This window comes from Brassica napus, chromosome A8 (genome assembly GCF_020379485.1).
Source record: "Brassica napus cultivar Da-Ae chromosome A8, Da-Ae, whole genome shotgun sequence".
NCBI classification, from domain to species: domain Eukaryota; kingdom Viridiplantae; phylum Streptophyta; class Magnoliopsida; order Brassicales; family Brassicaceae; genus Brassica; species Brassica napus.
In genome coordinates, this window is record NC_063441.1 from 14,271,247 (window position 1) to 14,287,474 (window position 16,228).

The following is a 16,228-nucleotide window of genomic DNA, read 5'->3' on the forward strand; positions in this document are numbered from 1 at the left end:
TTCGATTTATGTTAATGTAATGTTTTATGATATATTTGTGTTAATATATTTGTTCAATTAGTTTATATTTGATATATATATTACATATCTGTTTGAGTAACCCGTAAAAGATATATTCATTAAACTATCAATAGTAACATGTTCCATCATATAATTTCTATTAATATTTATTTTATAATATATATTTATATATATTTTAATACTCTAAATATAATAATTATATTTTTATGTATTTGGTGAGGGTTTTGAACAATTTTTTTTTTGCATTTGAATTAATATATAGTTGTATATATACAAATGAATAGATATATATATATATATATATATATATAATTATTTATTACATTAATAACTAAATATAATTGATTAGTTATTTGAATTTCGAATTAATGTAAATTAAATTCATTAGTCTAAAAAATAATAAATTATTTAGTTCCTTAATTTTAGGTACGATGTATATTTAACAATTAAATTAGATATGAGTAGAAATAATAGAAAATATAATTAAATATAATGGTCCAACCTAGACTATTTGTAAGTAGATAAAAATTGCTTCTGTTTTAATAGTATTGATGTAAAGATTCCCTATGATAAACCATTTTGAAATTATAAAATTGCAAAATTAATCTAGAGTTTCTTACGGCCTCAGTAAAGCTCAGTTATGCTCAAAATGTGGATTACTCTCACTGGATATACATATATTTGCCTTTGTTAAGACAAGGCTTTTCAAGTTTGTATCGGTTTTTGGTACATGACTAAAGACAGCAGGTTATCATTGGTCTGATTATATATGGCGAAATGTGATTACTTTCTGATGCAATCATTGACTCATACAACAACGTCAGCAGAGCCTTCATAGACAACAAGAAACGAAGTTTTAGATGCCCTTTTAGCATCACCTTGATCTTGATTGAAGCCAGATGGCTAAATGAATTAGCTAGCTCACACTAAGATCCCTACACATTTTGTCAAGGACACTTTTGATTTCATTGCGTCTCACAGGCATTGTTGTATAGAGAGACTACCATCGAGTTATAGAAACTTGTAAGAGTATATTGTTGACCTAAAAGTTACAATTGTATATAAGCTCAGAGGAGATGGGAGGGAGAGAACTCAAATTGTGCTTGGATGTTGTCATTTACAATAAGATCTACATCGTCAGCTAAACAATTAGAGAGCCAATCGAATCAGATTGGTACTACCAATAACTTTGAAAGCAACAGTAAGAGAGAAGATAATGAGCACATTCTTCAGACATAAATATATTGCTTAACTCTAATCCGGTTTCTAGATTGGCAGAAGGTGACGTAGAAGCAAAGATAATTAAAAAAATCAAATCACACAAATGATATGAAGTATCACTTAGCATAGGGTATTTGGTAAAATCACTCAAAAGAGTGTAAAGTTTTACATAAATATGAAAAAAGTCATCACTTAAAATGAGAAAACTTGAGGAAATGCTAATCCCGAAAGAAAAGAAGACTCTGGAAGATGGCATCCTCGCATTCACTTAGAATCCAAGCTTGGTTCTACGCCAGTGTCTGCGCTTGGCATTGTACCTAAAACAAAACATTTCTCGTTTCAGAACTCGTTCACTATCCCTGCCCTAATAAATCCACAATGACAGCTACATACTCCTTAAGACAGATCGAGAAAAGCAAAGAGAGTAGATTTGTTTGAACCTGATGGTGTTGTCGGTACGGAGACGAATCCAGTGAGGAATAGGCCTGTTCTGTCTCATTTTCTTGGCAAGCTTCTTCTTGATCATGAACGACTTGTGGGACGGCTGGTTTCATAAAACAAAATCAGTAACTGCATTTGATTTTCTAACTAGCGTCAAAGTATTCATTCAATTCAATCAGATGAAACCAGCAATGAAATCTGAGAGAGAAGCTTACCATGTTGAAGTCGTCCGATTTGCGGCTGCGTACGAGGCAAAGGTGAGTAGAAGAAGATGCGGACCTTTTTAACTTCAAAACAAAGAAGCCCTAAGTCAAAGTCTAACTGGGCTGTTATATGTTAGTATATTTTTCAAGGCTTAAAATATTATTTACATTCGGCCCAAGGCCTGCTCTATAGTCTTCAGAAAAATATAAACCATTCACAAATTTTTATTATTGTTTCGAGAATGTAGTGAAAATAGTAATTTTAGAAATAACAAATGCAAAATTAATTTATTATTTTAATCAATTTTATTTACCAAATTTTACGTTCATAATATTCAAAAATTATATTGATTTGCATAATTGATACTAAATTATATTTATCATGACTTTAAATGTATTACTAGCTAAACAAAAAAAATATTAATCAAATTACTATATCAAGTTATCAACGTCTTCCACATTTCGGAAATAGTTTAGAAAAGGATAAATGTTCTTTCTAGAAAGTTTTTATTTTGGACAAAACAGCAGTTTCAATTGCGTTTGTCTTTTACTTGCCCCAATGCAATTAAAAAGGAGTATTTGCATTGTATACACAAACTCTTAAAAAAACTAAGTAAATGGGAAACACTATGAGATATTAATATTTATCAACCTATAAGCTATGAGGAGTCGAAGCGATTCGTATACCTCTCGTCTTTCAGACTTGGACGCCTTAAAAAGGTGTAGTTGCAGTCTTTGGTGAGTTCATATCATCCGTGTCTCTCAGGGATAATCACCATTTTTATTGTTCCACTCTTTCATTTCCTTGTCTATGTTCGATATGTCACCTGTCAAGTCTATGCTTAACAAGGAAAGATAACTGTTAGCATGCGTAATGCTATGTAAGTTGGTTTTGCTTGATTGTCCTGGTAACAGATTTGATTGTTTAGGAGTCAACTTCAAGAACGATGGGGAACGAGGCAAATAAGAAGTTCACTTGGGTGATTAAGAACTTCTCTTCGTATAATTGTCAGACTGTTTATTCTGATATATTCGTTGTTGGTCGCTGCAAATGGTAAGAATAAGAACTTGTCTGCAGGGTATGTATTCATGTTCAGTAGCTGCAAGCAAATGACACATCTTTTGCATGGTTTTGTGTTTGTAGGCGTCTTCTCGCCTTTCCCAAAGGATATAACATCTATGATGATTATTTTTCTCTGTATTTGGTTGTTCCTAATCATGAATCTTTGCCTTCTGGATGGAGACGACACGCTAAATTCTCATTTACTATTGTCAATCAAATTCCTGGGAAAGTCTCCCAACAGCTAGGTGATATATATATCTATCAATAGATCCTTGTCAAGTTCTGAACGTTGTATGCTTTATTTGATAATGTAAATTATGATGAGATCTAATGTATTATTGATTTTTCAGAATCTCAAAACTGGTTTGATCAAAAGGACCACGCCAGGGGATTTCATTCCATGATTCGCCTAAATAGTGAGTTTTTAGTGAACAATGAACTCAAAATTATTGCAGAGGTCGATGTTCTTGAAGTTGTGGAAACTACGGACATCGTGGAAACTACGGGCATCGTGGATGTCAATGGGTTTCAAGTCCTTGTTTCACAAGTAAATTAAAACACAAGAATAGAACAAATCTTTGATGTCTCTCACTTGAGTTTTACTTCATAACGTCTTTTCTTTTTCTTGCAGGTAGAATCTGTGAACAGCTTGTTTAAAATCATCCAAACATTGCATCAAATGTCCGTGCAAAGAATCCTCATCTGAGAATAACATACTTGAATTTCCTACTAAGCCTGACTGAGATTCTATGCAAATCTCATGAGGAACTCTCCAACAGTGATCTGGCTGACGCATATTCTTCACTGACATATTTGACAAAAGCGGGGTTTAAGTTGGACTGGTTGGAGAAGGCACTGAAAGAAGCTGGTGAGACTAGGATTCAAGACATTGAGGAAGAGTTGAATGACTTGACTCAAAAGTGTGCGGACATGGATGCTCTGCTGAAGTTCTTGAAATGACGTCTAGTTTTGGGAAGAATAAGAGTCTTGTTTTGTTATCAAGGTCCTGGAATGTTTTAGTTTAATCGAAGTCACTGAGTTGAGTCCAAACTTTAAAAAAAATCACGTCGGATTAGCGTCACAAACATGTCAAAGTCTTATTATTTGATAACTGCTCATTGCTATGTTGGTGATCAAATTAAATTAACAGTTCTCTCACATCAGTAAAAGATAAAAAGGCTAAAAAAGCTAATGACTTTATTCAACAAATATGTACTTCATGTGTTTGTTAATTTGGTGTTTGCAAGCAAGTTGTTTTCTTTGATGAGCAAGTTACCATATGACACCAAATCCTCTTCCTTTCAAGATGTTTGTATTGCCTTTCTTCTTACGCGTTCCAACATAATCAAACTATTAACCAGTCAACTGTAGATTATTTTGTTTATGCACACCGGAAAAAAACCTAGACCATATAATGAAGAGTATTAGTATACTAAGTAAGGATTGACATGATAGTAAAAACAAGACTTAAAACCATTTATTATCAAGATTTCAACTGATGTCAAACCAAATTAGAAAAACTAAGAAGAAGAACATTCAACTTAAAAAAAAAAAACTCAGATTCTGAAGATTTTATCAAGAAGAAATCAGTCACGGTTTAAAACTTTTCATAGTTTTCAGTCATCAGTGGGATGCAACAAATAAGGTTTTCTTTCATTCGAATAAGTAACCGAACGGGACTAGGACAACAACATAACATCACAGATGATAGCATGTAAAAATAATAAGCTGAATCCCTCAAAAAAATTGATTATGTATCAAAGATATAAAAATCAGTCACTACTTTTAACATTTTTCTATTATTAATCCGTCTTTGGGATTCAACTAAAGTCCATATAAATGCAAAATCTATACTTTATCAAAACAACTCCCAAATTAAAAATTGCTACAAGAACAAAACAGAGTAATACAAGAAGAAAGCAGAGAAACGAACGTGCAAGAATATATTTGCGTATAAAGTCTCTTAACAAAGAGACTATTCTCATCTCTTGATTCTCTTGCCTCCTTTTTCTACTTTCTCTTTCGTCATTTTCGCTTTGATTCTTCTATTATCTACTACTCCCTCCGTTTTTCAATATAAGTCGTTTTATAGATACTTTTTTGTTTCAAATTATATGTTGTTTTCAGTTTTCTATGTAACATTTATTAATAATTAATGATGTCTGACCAATGATAATATATTTTTTATTTTTCTATTATTTGAATTGTGGTTAGGTAAATAATTAATGATGTTTTTGTTTCGAAAATATAAAAAAATTAATAATTTTCTTAATTTATGTGCATACTGTAAAATGACTTATATTAAAAAACGGAAGGAGTATATTTTAACAGTTTACTATAAAAGTTTACGTTCAACTTACACCATACTAAAACATTTTATAAAATCCTAGCCTGATAACCCTATATGAATCATATTAAAAAAGTTATTTAAATTTTTTATTAATGTGGAGTACAATTTAATAATGAATCACATGTATTGGAATTCCAAATTTCTGGTATAAAACATTAATGAACATTTAATTTAATTTACAAAAAAACATTTAATTGGACTTCCTAATTTCAAAAACAGTTTTGGGAAGATAAATTTCTTTTGTATCGCTATCAAAAAAAGTTTCCCTTGTACTAGTATTTATCAACCTATAAGGAGAGGAGACGAAGCAATCCGTATCCTCTTGTCTTCAGCATTTGACGCCTTTAAATGCCATGGCTGAAGTGTTTGGTGATTTCATTTTTTGTGTCTCTTAGGGGTAAATACTTTGTCATTCTGACCGTTCTACTCTTTTAATTCCTTAACACTGTATGATTTGTCAAAAATGGTTACTCGTACGGAAAGAAAACTGTTATCAATTTATCATGCGTAATCTTTGTGTTTGTTTTTTTTGTTTGATTGTCCTAGTAACAGATTTGAGTGTTTAGGAGTCATCATCAAGAACAATGGGGAATGAAACTGATAAGAAGTTCACTTGGGTTATTAAGAATTTCTCCTCTTTGGGATCCAAGTGTGTTGCTCTCGTACATTCGTGCTCGGTCAATGCCAATGGTAAGAACAAGAACTTGTCTGCATGTGATACAATCGTGTTCCGTAGCCACAAATGACACAACTTTTGCATGGTACTTGGTCGCAGGAGTCTTGGCGCCTTTACGAGAGGAGTTGACAACGCTAGTTGTTTTTTATCTCTGTATTTGGTTGTTCATAATCTTCAATCTTTCTCTTCTGGATGGAGACGACACGCTAAATTCTCCTTTACTGTTGTAAATCAAATTCCTGGAGAAGTCTCTCAACTGCGAGGTGATATATGTATTTCGATCTATCTATTTGAAAATGTAAATGATGATGATATCCAATCTGTTTTCTGAATTTTCAGAAATTCAATACTGGTTTGATCAGAAGTACATCATCCGGGGTTTTCAATCGATGATTCCTCTTTCCGACCTTAATGCTAGAGATAGCGGTTTCTTGTGAACGATGAACTCAAGATTGTTGCAGAGATTGATGTTCTTGAAGTTGTAGGTGAACTAGATGTACCAGTGGTAACTACAGATATCGTGGATATCAATGGGTTTCAAGTCCTTTCTTCACAAGTAAAAAATAAAAAAAAGGCCTTGGTGTCTCTCACTTGCGTTTTACTCATAGCGTTTTTTTTTTTGCAGGTAGAATCTGCAAACAGTTTATTTGAAAAGCATCCAAACATTGCATCAAATGTCCGTGCAAAGAATCCACATCTGAGAACAACATACTTGAATGTCATACTAGGCCTGACTAAGATTCTATGCAAGTCATCTGAGGAACTCTCCAACAGTGATCTGGATGAAGCATATTCTGCACTGAGATTTGTGATAACTGCAGGATTTAAGTTGGACTGGTTGGAGAAGGCTCTGAAAGAAGCTTGTGAGATTCGGATTCAAGAAATTGATGAAAAGTTGAATGACTTGACTGAAAAGCGAGCAGACATGGATGCTCTGCTGAACAGCCTAAAATGATGTTTTTTTTGAAAAAAGGTTTAGCCTAAAATGATGTTTAGAGTTTAAAATCTATTTGGTGTTCTGGTCTGTTTGGTTTCTGTTTTCGTTTTCTAAAATTTAATGTTCTTGAACTAGGGGGTGAAGAGAGTTGTTTTGTTATCAATATGCTAAATGTTTCTTTTCTATTAACTTTTGTTTCTTGACGGAATGGGAAATCAGGAATGCAAACATGCTAAAGGCCTAATTTCTGGTTTAATATATGTTATTACATTGTGTTTTTTGCTAAGTTAATGATGGACTTAACTTTAGCAATTCGCTCACAACAGTGAAAAGTTAAGGTTAATGACTTCGATTTGTAGCTTAATGCTTTGGTTTTTGTTTTACAAACAAGGGAGTAACCTGACCGTCCAGGGATAATGGGTTTTCTATTCACTCGGTCCATGGACGCAGGAGAGGCGAATAGGCCCATAATCCACATGTCCCTAGAACGAAACCATTATCCTCCTCAGCCATTCATGTTTCCTAAATAACAGCCATCTTCAAGCATCCCATCTAGCGTACCACATGAAGTTTTTTAGATAGAGGCTGTTGTTCGGGAAACATGTATGGCCGAAGAGCAAAAACTCTTCAAAACAGTTCAGCCTAAGTCTGGAAAGATTTCAGAGTCACATAAGAAGCTATGGGATCAGTAAGGTGTTCAGTGCTATAGTTGTGGACAGCTCAGAACATTTGACACCAAATCCTCTATTGCGTATAAAACCTTTGTCTGACTTTTGACTTCAAGTTCCAGCTTAATAGCTATGAAAATAGTGCAGACTATTTCTTATTGTTAAAGCGTAACTGAGGAAAAACCTAGAGCATGTCATGGATGAATCCTTATACTAAGTACGGACTGGCATGAAAATGACGAAAAACAACAATTTAATCAACATTTAGACATTCCACTGATGTCAAACCAAATTTGAAAAACGAAGAACATGAAATAATTTTACTAAATTCTGAAGATTTCATCAAGAAATCAATCCACTTTGAAGAAACCAAACGGGGCAACCAGATCACAGAGGATTACATGTAAAAACCGATAAAATAATTGATAAATCCCTCAGAATTTTATTATTCGTCAAATATATAATCAGTCACTACTTTTAACATTTTTTTTATTATTCATCATCATTGGGATTTAACAAAAGGCCACCATGAAAATTCTATACTTAGATCAAACAAACAAAATCTCACTGAATTAATATGAATCAGAACAGATTAACAAGTAACACATGAACGTTTTAGCAAAAAAAGAAAGAAAAGTAATACAAGTTCAAAACAGAGAAGCAGTTAAAAGTCTCTCAGAGCTGCGATGTCAACAAAAAGAAACCTAAGGAATGAATCGAATGATAAGCATCCAAAAGACATGGTTTCAATTTGATGATAGAACAAACCCGATTTATGAGATGGCTTGGAAAACAATGGTTTTGATATCGATTTGATACTATCAAATAGAATAACAGAATGAGAATAAAATATATGAATAATTTCAGCTTCTTTGATTTTAAAGAGAAAGACATTTACAAACAAAGTGATGAGCTGCGCTTAAGTAGGGGTGTCAAAATGGGTCATGACCCATGGGTTGATCCAACTTAATTTGACCCATTAACCCAAATGAACTGTTTATTTTTGATCCAATGGGTTAATGGGTTAAAAGGTTAATGGGTTAACAGGTTAATGGGTTAACAAGTTAATGGGTTAACAAGTTAATGAGTTTATTGGGTTGGGTCGATTCTGACCCATTTTGTTTTCAATTAAAAAAAACCATGAGTAAACTCAATTCTAAGGTTTGATAAAATTGGAAAATCATGAGTTTCTCTAAAGTCCAATCATTTATTCGGTGGTAAAATACATTTCCCGCCAAAACTGCAAAATACGTTTTTCCGCCAAAACGTGTTTTCCCGCCAAAACTACAAAACAAGTTTTTCCGCCAAAACTGCAAAACTTGTTTTTCCGCAAAAACGCAATTTCCCGCCAAAACTGAAAAACCAATTTTCCCGCAAAAACGCATTTTCCCGCCAAAACCGCAAAAACCCATTTTCCGCCAAAACCACAAAAAACGCATTTTCCGCCAAAACCGCAAAAACCCATTTTCCCGCCAAAACTGCAAAAACGCATTTCCGGCCAAAACCGTAAAAACCCATTTTCCCGCCAAAACCGCAAAAACGCATTTTCCCGCCAAATCCGCAAAAAACATGTTTTCCCGCCAAAACCGCCAAAACCGCAAAAACGCATTTTCCCGCCAAATCCGCAAAAAACATGTTTTCCCGCCAAAACCACAAAAATGCATTTTCCTGCCAAAACCGCAAAAACGCATTTTTCCGCCAAAACCGCAAAAAACATGTTTTCCCGCCAAAACCGCAAAAACGCATTTCCGGTCAAATCCGCAAAAAACATGTTTTTCCGCCAAAACCGCAAAAACCCATTTTCCCGTCAAAACCACAAAAATGCATTTTTCCGCCAAAACCGCAAAAACGTGTTTTCCCGCCAAAACCGCAAAAACACATTTTCCCGCCAAAACTGGGAAAACTCACTTTCCCGCAAAAATGATATTTTCCGCCTAAACCACAAAAAACATTTTATCATTTTGATCAACTTGGTCTTAACTTAAAAATAGTTTATTATAAAGATATTGGGTCGATGGGTCAACCATTAATCCATCTAACCTATTTAATTTAATGGGTCATGAGTCAACCCAACCTATTTAATAAATGGGTTGGGTTGACCCATAACCCATTAACAGTAAAACCATTTGGGTTTTGGGTTGGGTTGACCCATTTGACCCATTTTGACACCCCTACGCTTAAGTAACAAATTAGGAACTAGGGTTTTAAGGATTCGGTCGTAATTGCTCTAGAAGTGTACTTTGTTATATAATTATAGGGGTCATGTGATTTTGAAACATTGAAGCTTAGGGTTAAGGCCCATTAAACACATTGAGAAATGAGTTTAATACCCCATATCGTGGTTTAAAGTGATTTACTGTTTGCTATTGTTTATGAATTATGCATTAAAATCTGGTAAAATATCATTCCTACCAAACTAGGGACCGTGACCGGGGAATTAAACAAAAAGGATTGTGCCGCATGTCTATCCAAAAAGAAATACATTTATTTTAAAATGAACCGAACAAAGGGTAACGTATACATACGTAGGCTTTTATTAGAACGAAAACATCAAAAACACCTTCAATAATAGCATTGAAGCCCTACGTTTAGCAAACAGAAATACACACACACACATATATATATACATATATTTATATCACACAAAAAGATGTTTCTCGAGACGTGGACTGATCATAACCTCAAGAGGCGTTGCTTTAGGAATGGTCAAGCCAGGGCTCTCACTCATATCAACAGCCACATCCAAATCAGTATTCACGTCAAACGAATGAAGAAAACGAGCAAGACCTAGATGAAGCACTTGCATAGCCAAAGAAGACCCTGGACATGATCTTCTCCCCGAACCAAACGGGATCAGCTCAAAGTTCTGTCCTCTAACATCAAACTCTTTTGCTTCTCCTGTAAGAAACCTCTCTGGTCTGAACTCGTTTGGTTCTACCCAAACTTTCGGATCTCTTTGGATTTTCCATACGTTCACTATCAGTCTTGTGCCGCAAGCAACGTGGTAACCTGCGACTGTGCAATCTTCCATCGCCTCTCGAGGGCCTAAGAGAGGACCAGCTGGATATAGTCTCAATGTTTCTTTGATGATCGCTTGAAGATACACCAGATTTTCTATGTCTGAATCCTCGACGTTTCTGTCTGTGCCAACTTGGAGGTCTATCTCATCTTGCGCTTTCTTTAACATGTCTTTGTTGTTTAGAAGAAGAGCAATGGCCCATGTGAGAGTTGAAGCTGTAGTGTCACTTCCTCCAAGAATCAGTGCCTGACCATTCAAATTTGTAGCATTATATACATTAGAAGAGATAAAACAATAAATAAATAACGCAAATCTTTTATATATCACAAAAGTATAATAATATAGCACATAAGAGGTCAAATCCACAAAATAATGTTCATTAGAAGATAAAATGACTACATTTATTCAAATCCCACCCCTTAATTACACACTAAACAGTACACTTATTAGTCACTAAATCATGAACTCAAATATAAAATAAAAAGTTCTTTAACTTCTAATAAATGATATTTTAGAAAAATGTCTCTTTAATGTTACTTTTGGAACAAGAATATGTTTTATTGTTATAGTGTTGTATTTTTACAAAAATTTGGGTAGTTAAAGGTATACCAGACAGGTAGATTTGATGCTAGTATTTGCATCATATTGCAGATGGGAGAGTTTGCCTTGTTCCGCAAGTGACAACATAACATCAATGAAGTCTGAATCGTTCTCTTTATTTCCTGAAACTTTTCGTTGTTGCCGATGGTTTTCGATCCATCTTTCGAGAATCACATCTAGTTCGCTACCCGTTTTCTTCATCTCCTTCTCATGTCCTTGCAGATCAAACCACCCTAGAGTCGGAAAAGCATCGGACATTGTGAATATACCGATGAGGTGAAAGAACTTTGTGATGGCCTTTTGGCATTGCCTCGCCTCTTCGGTGTCTTCAGGGGTTGTTGAGCCACCGCCAAAGTATCGTTTTCCAGCCACCATTCTTACGATCATGTTCAGTGTCATGTCCTCTAACCACCTCTTTAGATCAACTATTATTGGTTCTGAACCACCTTTCTTGACCCACAAGGAATACAAATCTTTCACACCTGCATGCATGTGACACATCACATAGTATTACAATAACTTACAGGTATTCAACAATTGTTTAATATCCTTTGGGAAATATGATTATTAACAAAGTTTTATAAATAGATGCCAATTTTAGGTACAACCAGATGAAACATTCTCCTTCCCTTTCAAAATTTAAAGAGCTATTATACATATGTCAAATAGTTCATAAGTTATCGAAAATTTTATTTTAATAAAAGTAAGTTAAAATTATTTATCACCACTTAAATTTCAGATTCGGCTTGATTTTTAGATTTGTTTTTTAGATATCTTGTTTTTAACTAAATCAAACTTTTGACATATTTTTTTTATTACCCATTGAGATCTCTGAGACACGGACGTGCTTGAGCATCTGAAGCCGCCGGTTAGACAATAGCTCGACGGTTGCGATCTTACGCATCTCGCGCCAGAAAGAGCTGTAAGGTGCAAACCCGAAGACAGCATAGTTGTAGCCCATATGCTTTGCGGCGGCAGTCATAGGTCGTGAAGCCAAGGCTTTGTCGTTCACAGTGAAACACTCTTTAGCCACCTCAAAACTGCTCACAACAAATGCTTCATTGCTCCCAAGTCGTAACGACATGGCAGGACCGTAACGGTTAGCCATTTCTCCTAATGTTCGGTAGAGAAGTTGTTCCTTGCCACCGAGAAGGTGAAGATGGCCGATGATGGGCCACGCACCGCTTGGTTCGGGAGCTTTTGCATGTTTTGGTTTCTTTGTTTTCTTGAAAAGAGCAATCAAAACGAAAACGAGGAGTGGAGATAATAAGGAGAATAAGAAAGCATCCATAGCGTTTTGATAGTGAAAAGAGATGTGTTTGGTGGGTTCTATGTTTCGAATGATCATCTCTATATATATATGAACTGTACAGTGAGATGCAAGTACGAGGCACCGAATGATCCTGCAAGATCCATGCATGAATTTATTTTGTTCTATCAAATATCATATATCTATTGGTTACACGCAAGGAATTTCGAGTGATTACTTATTTAATGCATTATTTGTTGTTTCCCTAGTGAAGTGCATGTGTGGACCACGTCACCAAAATTAGAAATTTAAAGTTAAGTCAGTCATATCAGTGGGTTGGTAATGATTTTCAACTTGCAAAGTATATAGTTATAGAAAAATATACAAAAAAAAATTGCAGGATATTTTGAAACATTAATACATAACTAAGACAGGTCGGATTCGATGCCATGCGTGCTTTGGATAAGAGAATATACGCAGTACTAAAAAATTCAAAGAACATTAATTGTATTATATTCGAGTAGTGAAATGTTTTAATTCTTACTTAAAATGTAGATTCTTTAGATAAGCCGACAACATTTATGGTCTTAAACATCTACGTTTACTTTATCTTTTTACAAACTTTAAAAGACTACACAAACGCAAAATTGCGGTTTAGAATTAGAACCATTAATTATGATCCACCGAACAATCAGTGCTTTGGCTTACTCTGTGAGTGGTAGTGGCCTTATATATAGCCAATGTTTATAAACAAGCTCCATTCTCGTGACCACTGTGAATCACCGAACAATCAGTGCTTTTGGCTTACTTTGTGAATGGTGGTGGCCTTATTATGTATAGCCAATTTTTATTTTATAAACTAGCTCCATTCTCGTGAACAGAACTAAAAAAATATTTCTCTTAAAGCGCATCTGTCTTACATGTTCTAATTTCTAAATAGAATATCTCAAAACCTTTCGTCATACAGGTTTTGAAAGAAATTTAAAAAAATATCAAAAAATAAAAGTTTCAAATTAATTTTCTTTTTTGAAAATAAATATTTTTTTGTTTTATTATTATATTATTGAAGTATTTATTTATATTTACATATCTTTAAAATATATGTATAAGAATCTTATGTATGTGTAATAAATTATTTTTTTCTTGTGTCTTTTTAAGTCGAAAATCATTATTTAGAAATTTTTAACTCGCTGTCTGCCTCAGTGAGTTCAGAAGAATAACTGATCTGGGTGTTCTTATGATGATGATCAGATGAAGGTATGTTATTGTTTGCTAGCTTTTTTTGGAGCGTAAAGGTTATTGATTGCTGACTCTTTTTTTCTAGTCAGTATCTAAACTATTAAAACTGGAGTATAAATAAGAAATAACTCCGACTTTTTCTAAATATTTACAATGGATTGCCACTAGCCGAAACCGTGTTTAACACTTAAATCAAATCAGCTAAATTTAATTTAAAAATTAACTAAACATTCCATATGTACCACACTTCAAACAAACCACCAGCTTTAATCAGATTGCTCAATGTAACAAAATCTTAGATACGTATGTCACGTATCTGCTGAAATCTATCTTCCAAATTATATTACATTTTTGAATATTGCTATCTATTATTCTTAGAAAAGTAATATTCTTAATCATATCAACCTTATCAAGCAACATCTAACTATAAAATAGAAATAATAATATAAGGCATTCGCATGGAATATAGGTTGATATGTTTGACGGAGATATTTTGAGATAAGGTTTGAATCTATACTATTATTTGCGAAGTAAATTTTTGCAACGGAGCTCTCACGTTAAAAGTTAGAGCGGTTAATATCGTTTATACCCTTAATGAATAATTATATAAATTAGTTGAAATATAAAAACGAATTTCAAATCTATTTAACTAAAATTGATTAAAATTAATAATAGATCTTTTATACTCTTAATGAATAAATCATATAAATAGTCAAAAATAAAAACGAATTTAAAATATATCTGATTAAATAAGTGATTAAAATTAATAATAATACGAATTATCTAAAATATAAATATTTAAAAACGAATTTCTATTAATACTATTATATTTATATATTATATTAGATGATTGACTATAAATAAATATAATAAAATTTTCAAAAATAAAAACATGTTTTAAAACATAAGATAATTGTTAGATATATTCTGTTGTTATTTGAAAATAATATTTTATTAAAACATGTTTCAAAACATAATATAATTATTAGATATATTCTGTTGTTATCTGAAAATAATATTTTATTATAAAAAATTTTAGTTAGATATAAAACAATTTATAATTAAATGCTAATCAAACAAATAGATATATTTTCTAAAATATATGTGAATGTCTTTAAAAAAACATGTTTTAAAACATAAGATAATTGTTAGATATATTCTGTTGTTATCTGAAAATAATATTTTATTAAAACATGTTTTAAAACATAATATAATTCTTAGATATATTCTGTTGTTATCTGAAAATAATATTTTATTATAAAAGTTTATAGTTAGATATAAAACAATTTATAATTAAATGCTAATCAAAAAAATAAATATATTTTCTAAAATATATGTGAATGTCTTTAAAATTTAACACAACAATAAGCATATATATATTTTGATAAAAAGTAATTAATATATATTAATAATATTTTATTTATATGTTATATCTGATAATTGACTATAAGTAAATATAATAAAATTCTCAAAAATAAAATATATTTTTAAAACATAAGATAATTCTTAAATATGTTGTGTTTTTATCTGAAATAATATTTTATATTATAAAATATAAAATATAAAGTTTAATGTTTGATTTATCTTTTAAAAAATATAATTAATAATTTATTATGTTGGTTTTGATTTAATATTTATAAAAATGATAAATATCTATAAAAACACTATGCCCGCATGTGCGGACCGAACACCTAGTTTTAGCATTGTTATGAAAGTAAAACAAAATTAGTCTTTTTTATTAAAAAAGCAAAGTTTTTTTTTGTTAAAGGAAACATTACGTTTGTTTTTTTAGGAAGAAAAGTAACATACACTTAATGGGGCTTTTGTTCTTAAATCATATATATATTATATTATGGCTCAAACGTAATTATCATGTAATATTTGTTATTGATTTTTTTTATTAATTTTAACAAAAAAAAATTATGAATCTATATTACATGCTTAAAAGCTATTTTCTATATAATTTCAGTAGCTTCATAAAATTCACTTAAATTATATATAATTCATGAAAACAATTTTTTAATATATTTCTGTATAAGAAGTTATTTTCTATATAATTTCAGTAGCTTCATAAAATTCACATACATTATATAGTTTGTGATAACAATTTTTTAAAAATATTTATGTATAATAATATTTATTAATTAAAATATTAGACTGTAATAATAATAATTAAGGATGTATTGCTAATAGTTTACTTTTCAATTACAGACTAGATTTTGATCCGAGTTTGGAAAGGGCAAATTGTTTTCGAAATTAAATAAATTAATTTCTATGTAAGATAGTGTATATGTTTGGGTAAAACTGCGAACCGGACCGCACCAAACTAAAAACAAAAATTAAAATTAAACTGAATTTCATAAATAGTCGTGTAGATCATATATCTCTGAAGCCGAAAAATTGAACCCATAACCAAATTGATTAAACTTTCCATATACTTTATAATAATACACAAACAGAATAAACTATTTAATTTTTCATATAAAGTAAATGTATTAATATTATGAATTTTAATTTAAAGGTTTTGCAATGATCAATACT

General features: G+C 32.0%; 2 protein-coding genes, 2 non-coding genes and 2 pseudogenes across 4 annotated transcripts; 2 read left to right on the forward strand and 4 right to left on the reverse strand.

Moving 5' to 3' along the window:
- Positions 1 to 1,346: 1,346 nt before the first annotated feature.
- Positions 1,347 to 2,039, reverse strand: LOC106389474 (60S ribosomal protein L39-1). Its single transcript, XM_013829740.3, has 3 exons — positions 1,899 to 2,039; positions 1,683 to 1,786; positions 1,347 to 1,559 (listed from the first exon to the last, which is right to left on the reverse strand). Exons 1-3 carry the CDS (start codon positions 1,899 to 1,901, stop codon positions 1,511 to 1,513), a joined length of 156 nt encoding a protein of 51 aa, XP_013685194.1. The 5' UTR covers positions 1,902 to 2,039; the 3' UTR covers positions 1,347 to 1,510.
- A 540-nt stretch (positions 2,040 to 2,579) lies between these two features.
- Positions 2,580 to 3,909, forward strand: LOC125577409 (annotated as a pseudogene).
- Positions 3,910 to 4,680: 771 nt separating this feature from the next.
- Positions 4,681 to 4,770, reverse strand: LOC125577485. The gene has a single exon (XR_007315897.1). It is a non-coding gene; the product is annotated as a small nucleolar RNA R21 (small nucleolar RNA).
- Positions 4,771 to 5,581: 811 nt separating this feature from the next.
- On the forward strand, positions 5,582 to 7,307 carry LOC106377608 (annotated as a pseudogene).
- Positions 7,308 to 8,008: 701 nt separating this feature from the next.
- Positions 8,009 to 8,093, reverse strand: LOC125577484. Its single transcript, XR_007315896.1, has one exon. It is a non-coding gene; the product is annotated as a small nucleolar RNA R21 (small nucleolar RNA).
- Positions 8,094 to 10,045: 1,952 nt separating this feature from the next.
- LOC106449600 (xanthotoxin 5-hydroxylase CYP82C4) lies at positions 10,046 to 12,899 on the reverse strand. The gene is made up of 3 exons (XM_013891339.3): positions 12,019 to 12,899; positions 11,209 to 11,681; positions 10,046 to 10,845 (listed from the first exon to the last, which is right to left on the reverse strand). Exons 1-3 carry the CDS (start codon positions 12,617 to 12,619, stop codon positions 10,219 to 10,221), a joined length of 1,701 nt encoding a protein of 566 aa, XP_013746793.2. The 5' UTR covers positions 12,620 to 12,899; the 3' UTR covers positions 10,046 to 10,218.
- Positions 12,900 to 16,228: the final 3,329 nt, after the last annotated feature.

What these genes read in the sequence shown, in the direction of transcription:
- LOC106449600 (XM_013891339.3), bottom strand. Translation starts at nt 12,619, where the DNA reads ATGCATGGATCTTGCAGGATCATTCGGTGCCTCGTACTTGCATCTCAC. An exon ending in TGTCTCAGAGATCTCAATGG is followed by an intron (nt 11,682 to 12,018) that starts GTAATAAAAAAA and finishes ACATGCATGCAG; the next exon opens with GTGTGAAAGATTTGTATTCC. An exon ending in GCATCAAATCTACCTGTCTG is followed by an intron (nt 10,846 to 11,208) that starts GTATACCTTTAA and finishes TTGAATGGTCAG; the next exon opens with GCACTGATTCTTGGAGGAAG.
- LOC106389474 (XM_013829740.3), bottom strand. An exon ending in CGTACCGACAACACCATCAG is followed by an intron (nt 1,560 to 1,682) that starts GTTCAAACAAAT and finishes GTTTTGTTTTAG; the next exon opens with GTACAATGCCAAGCGCAGAC.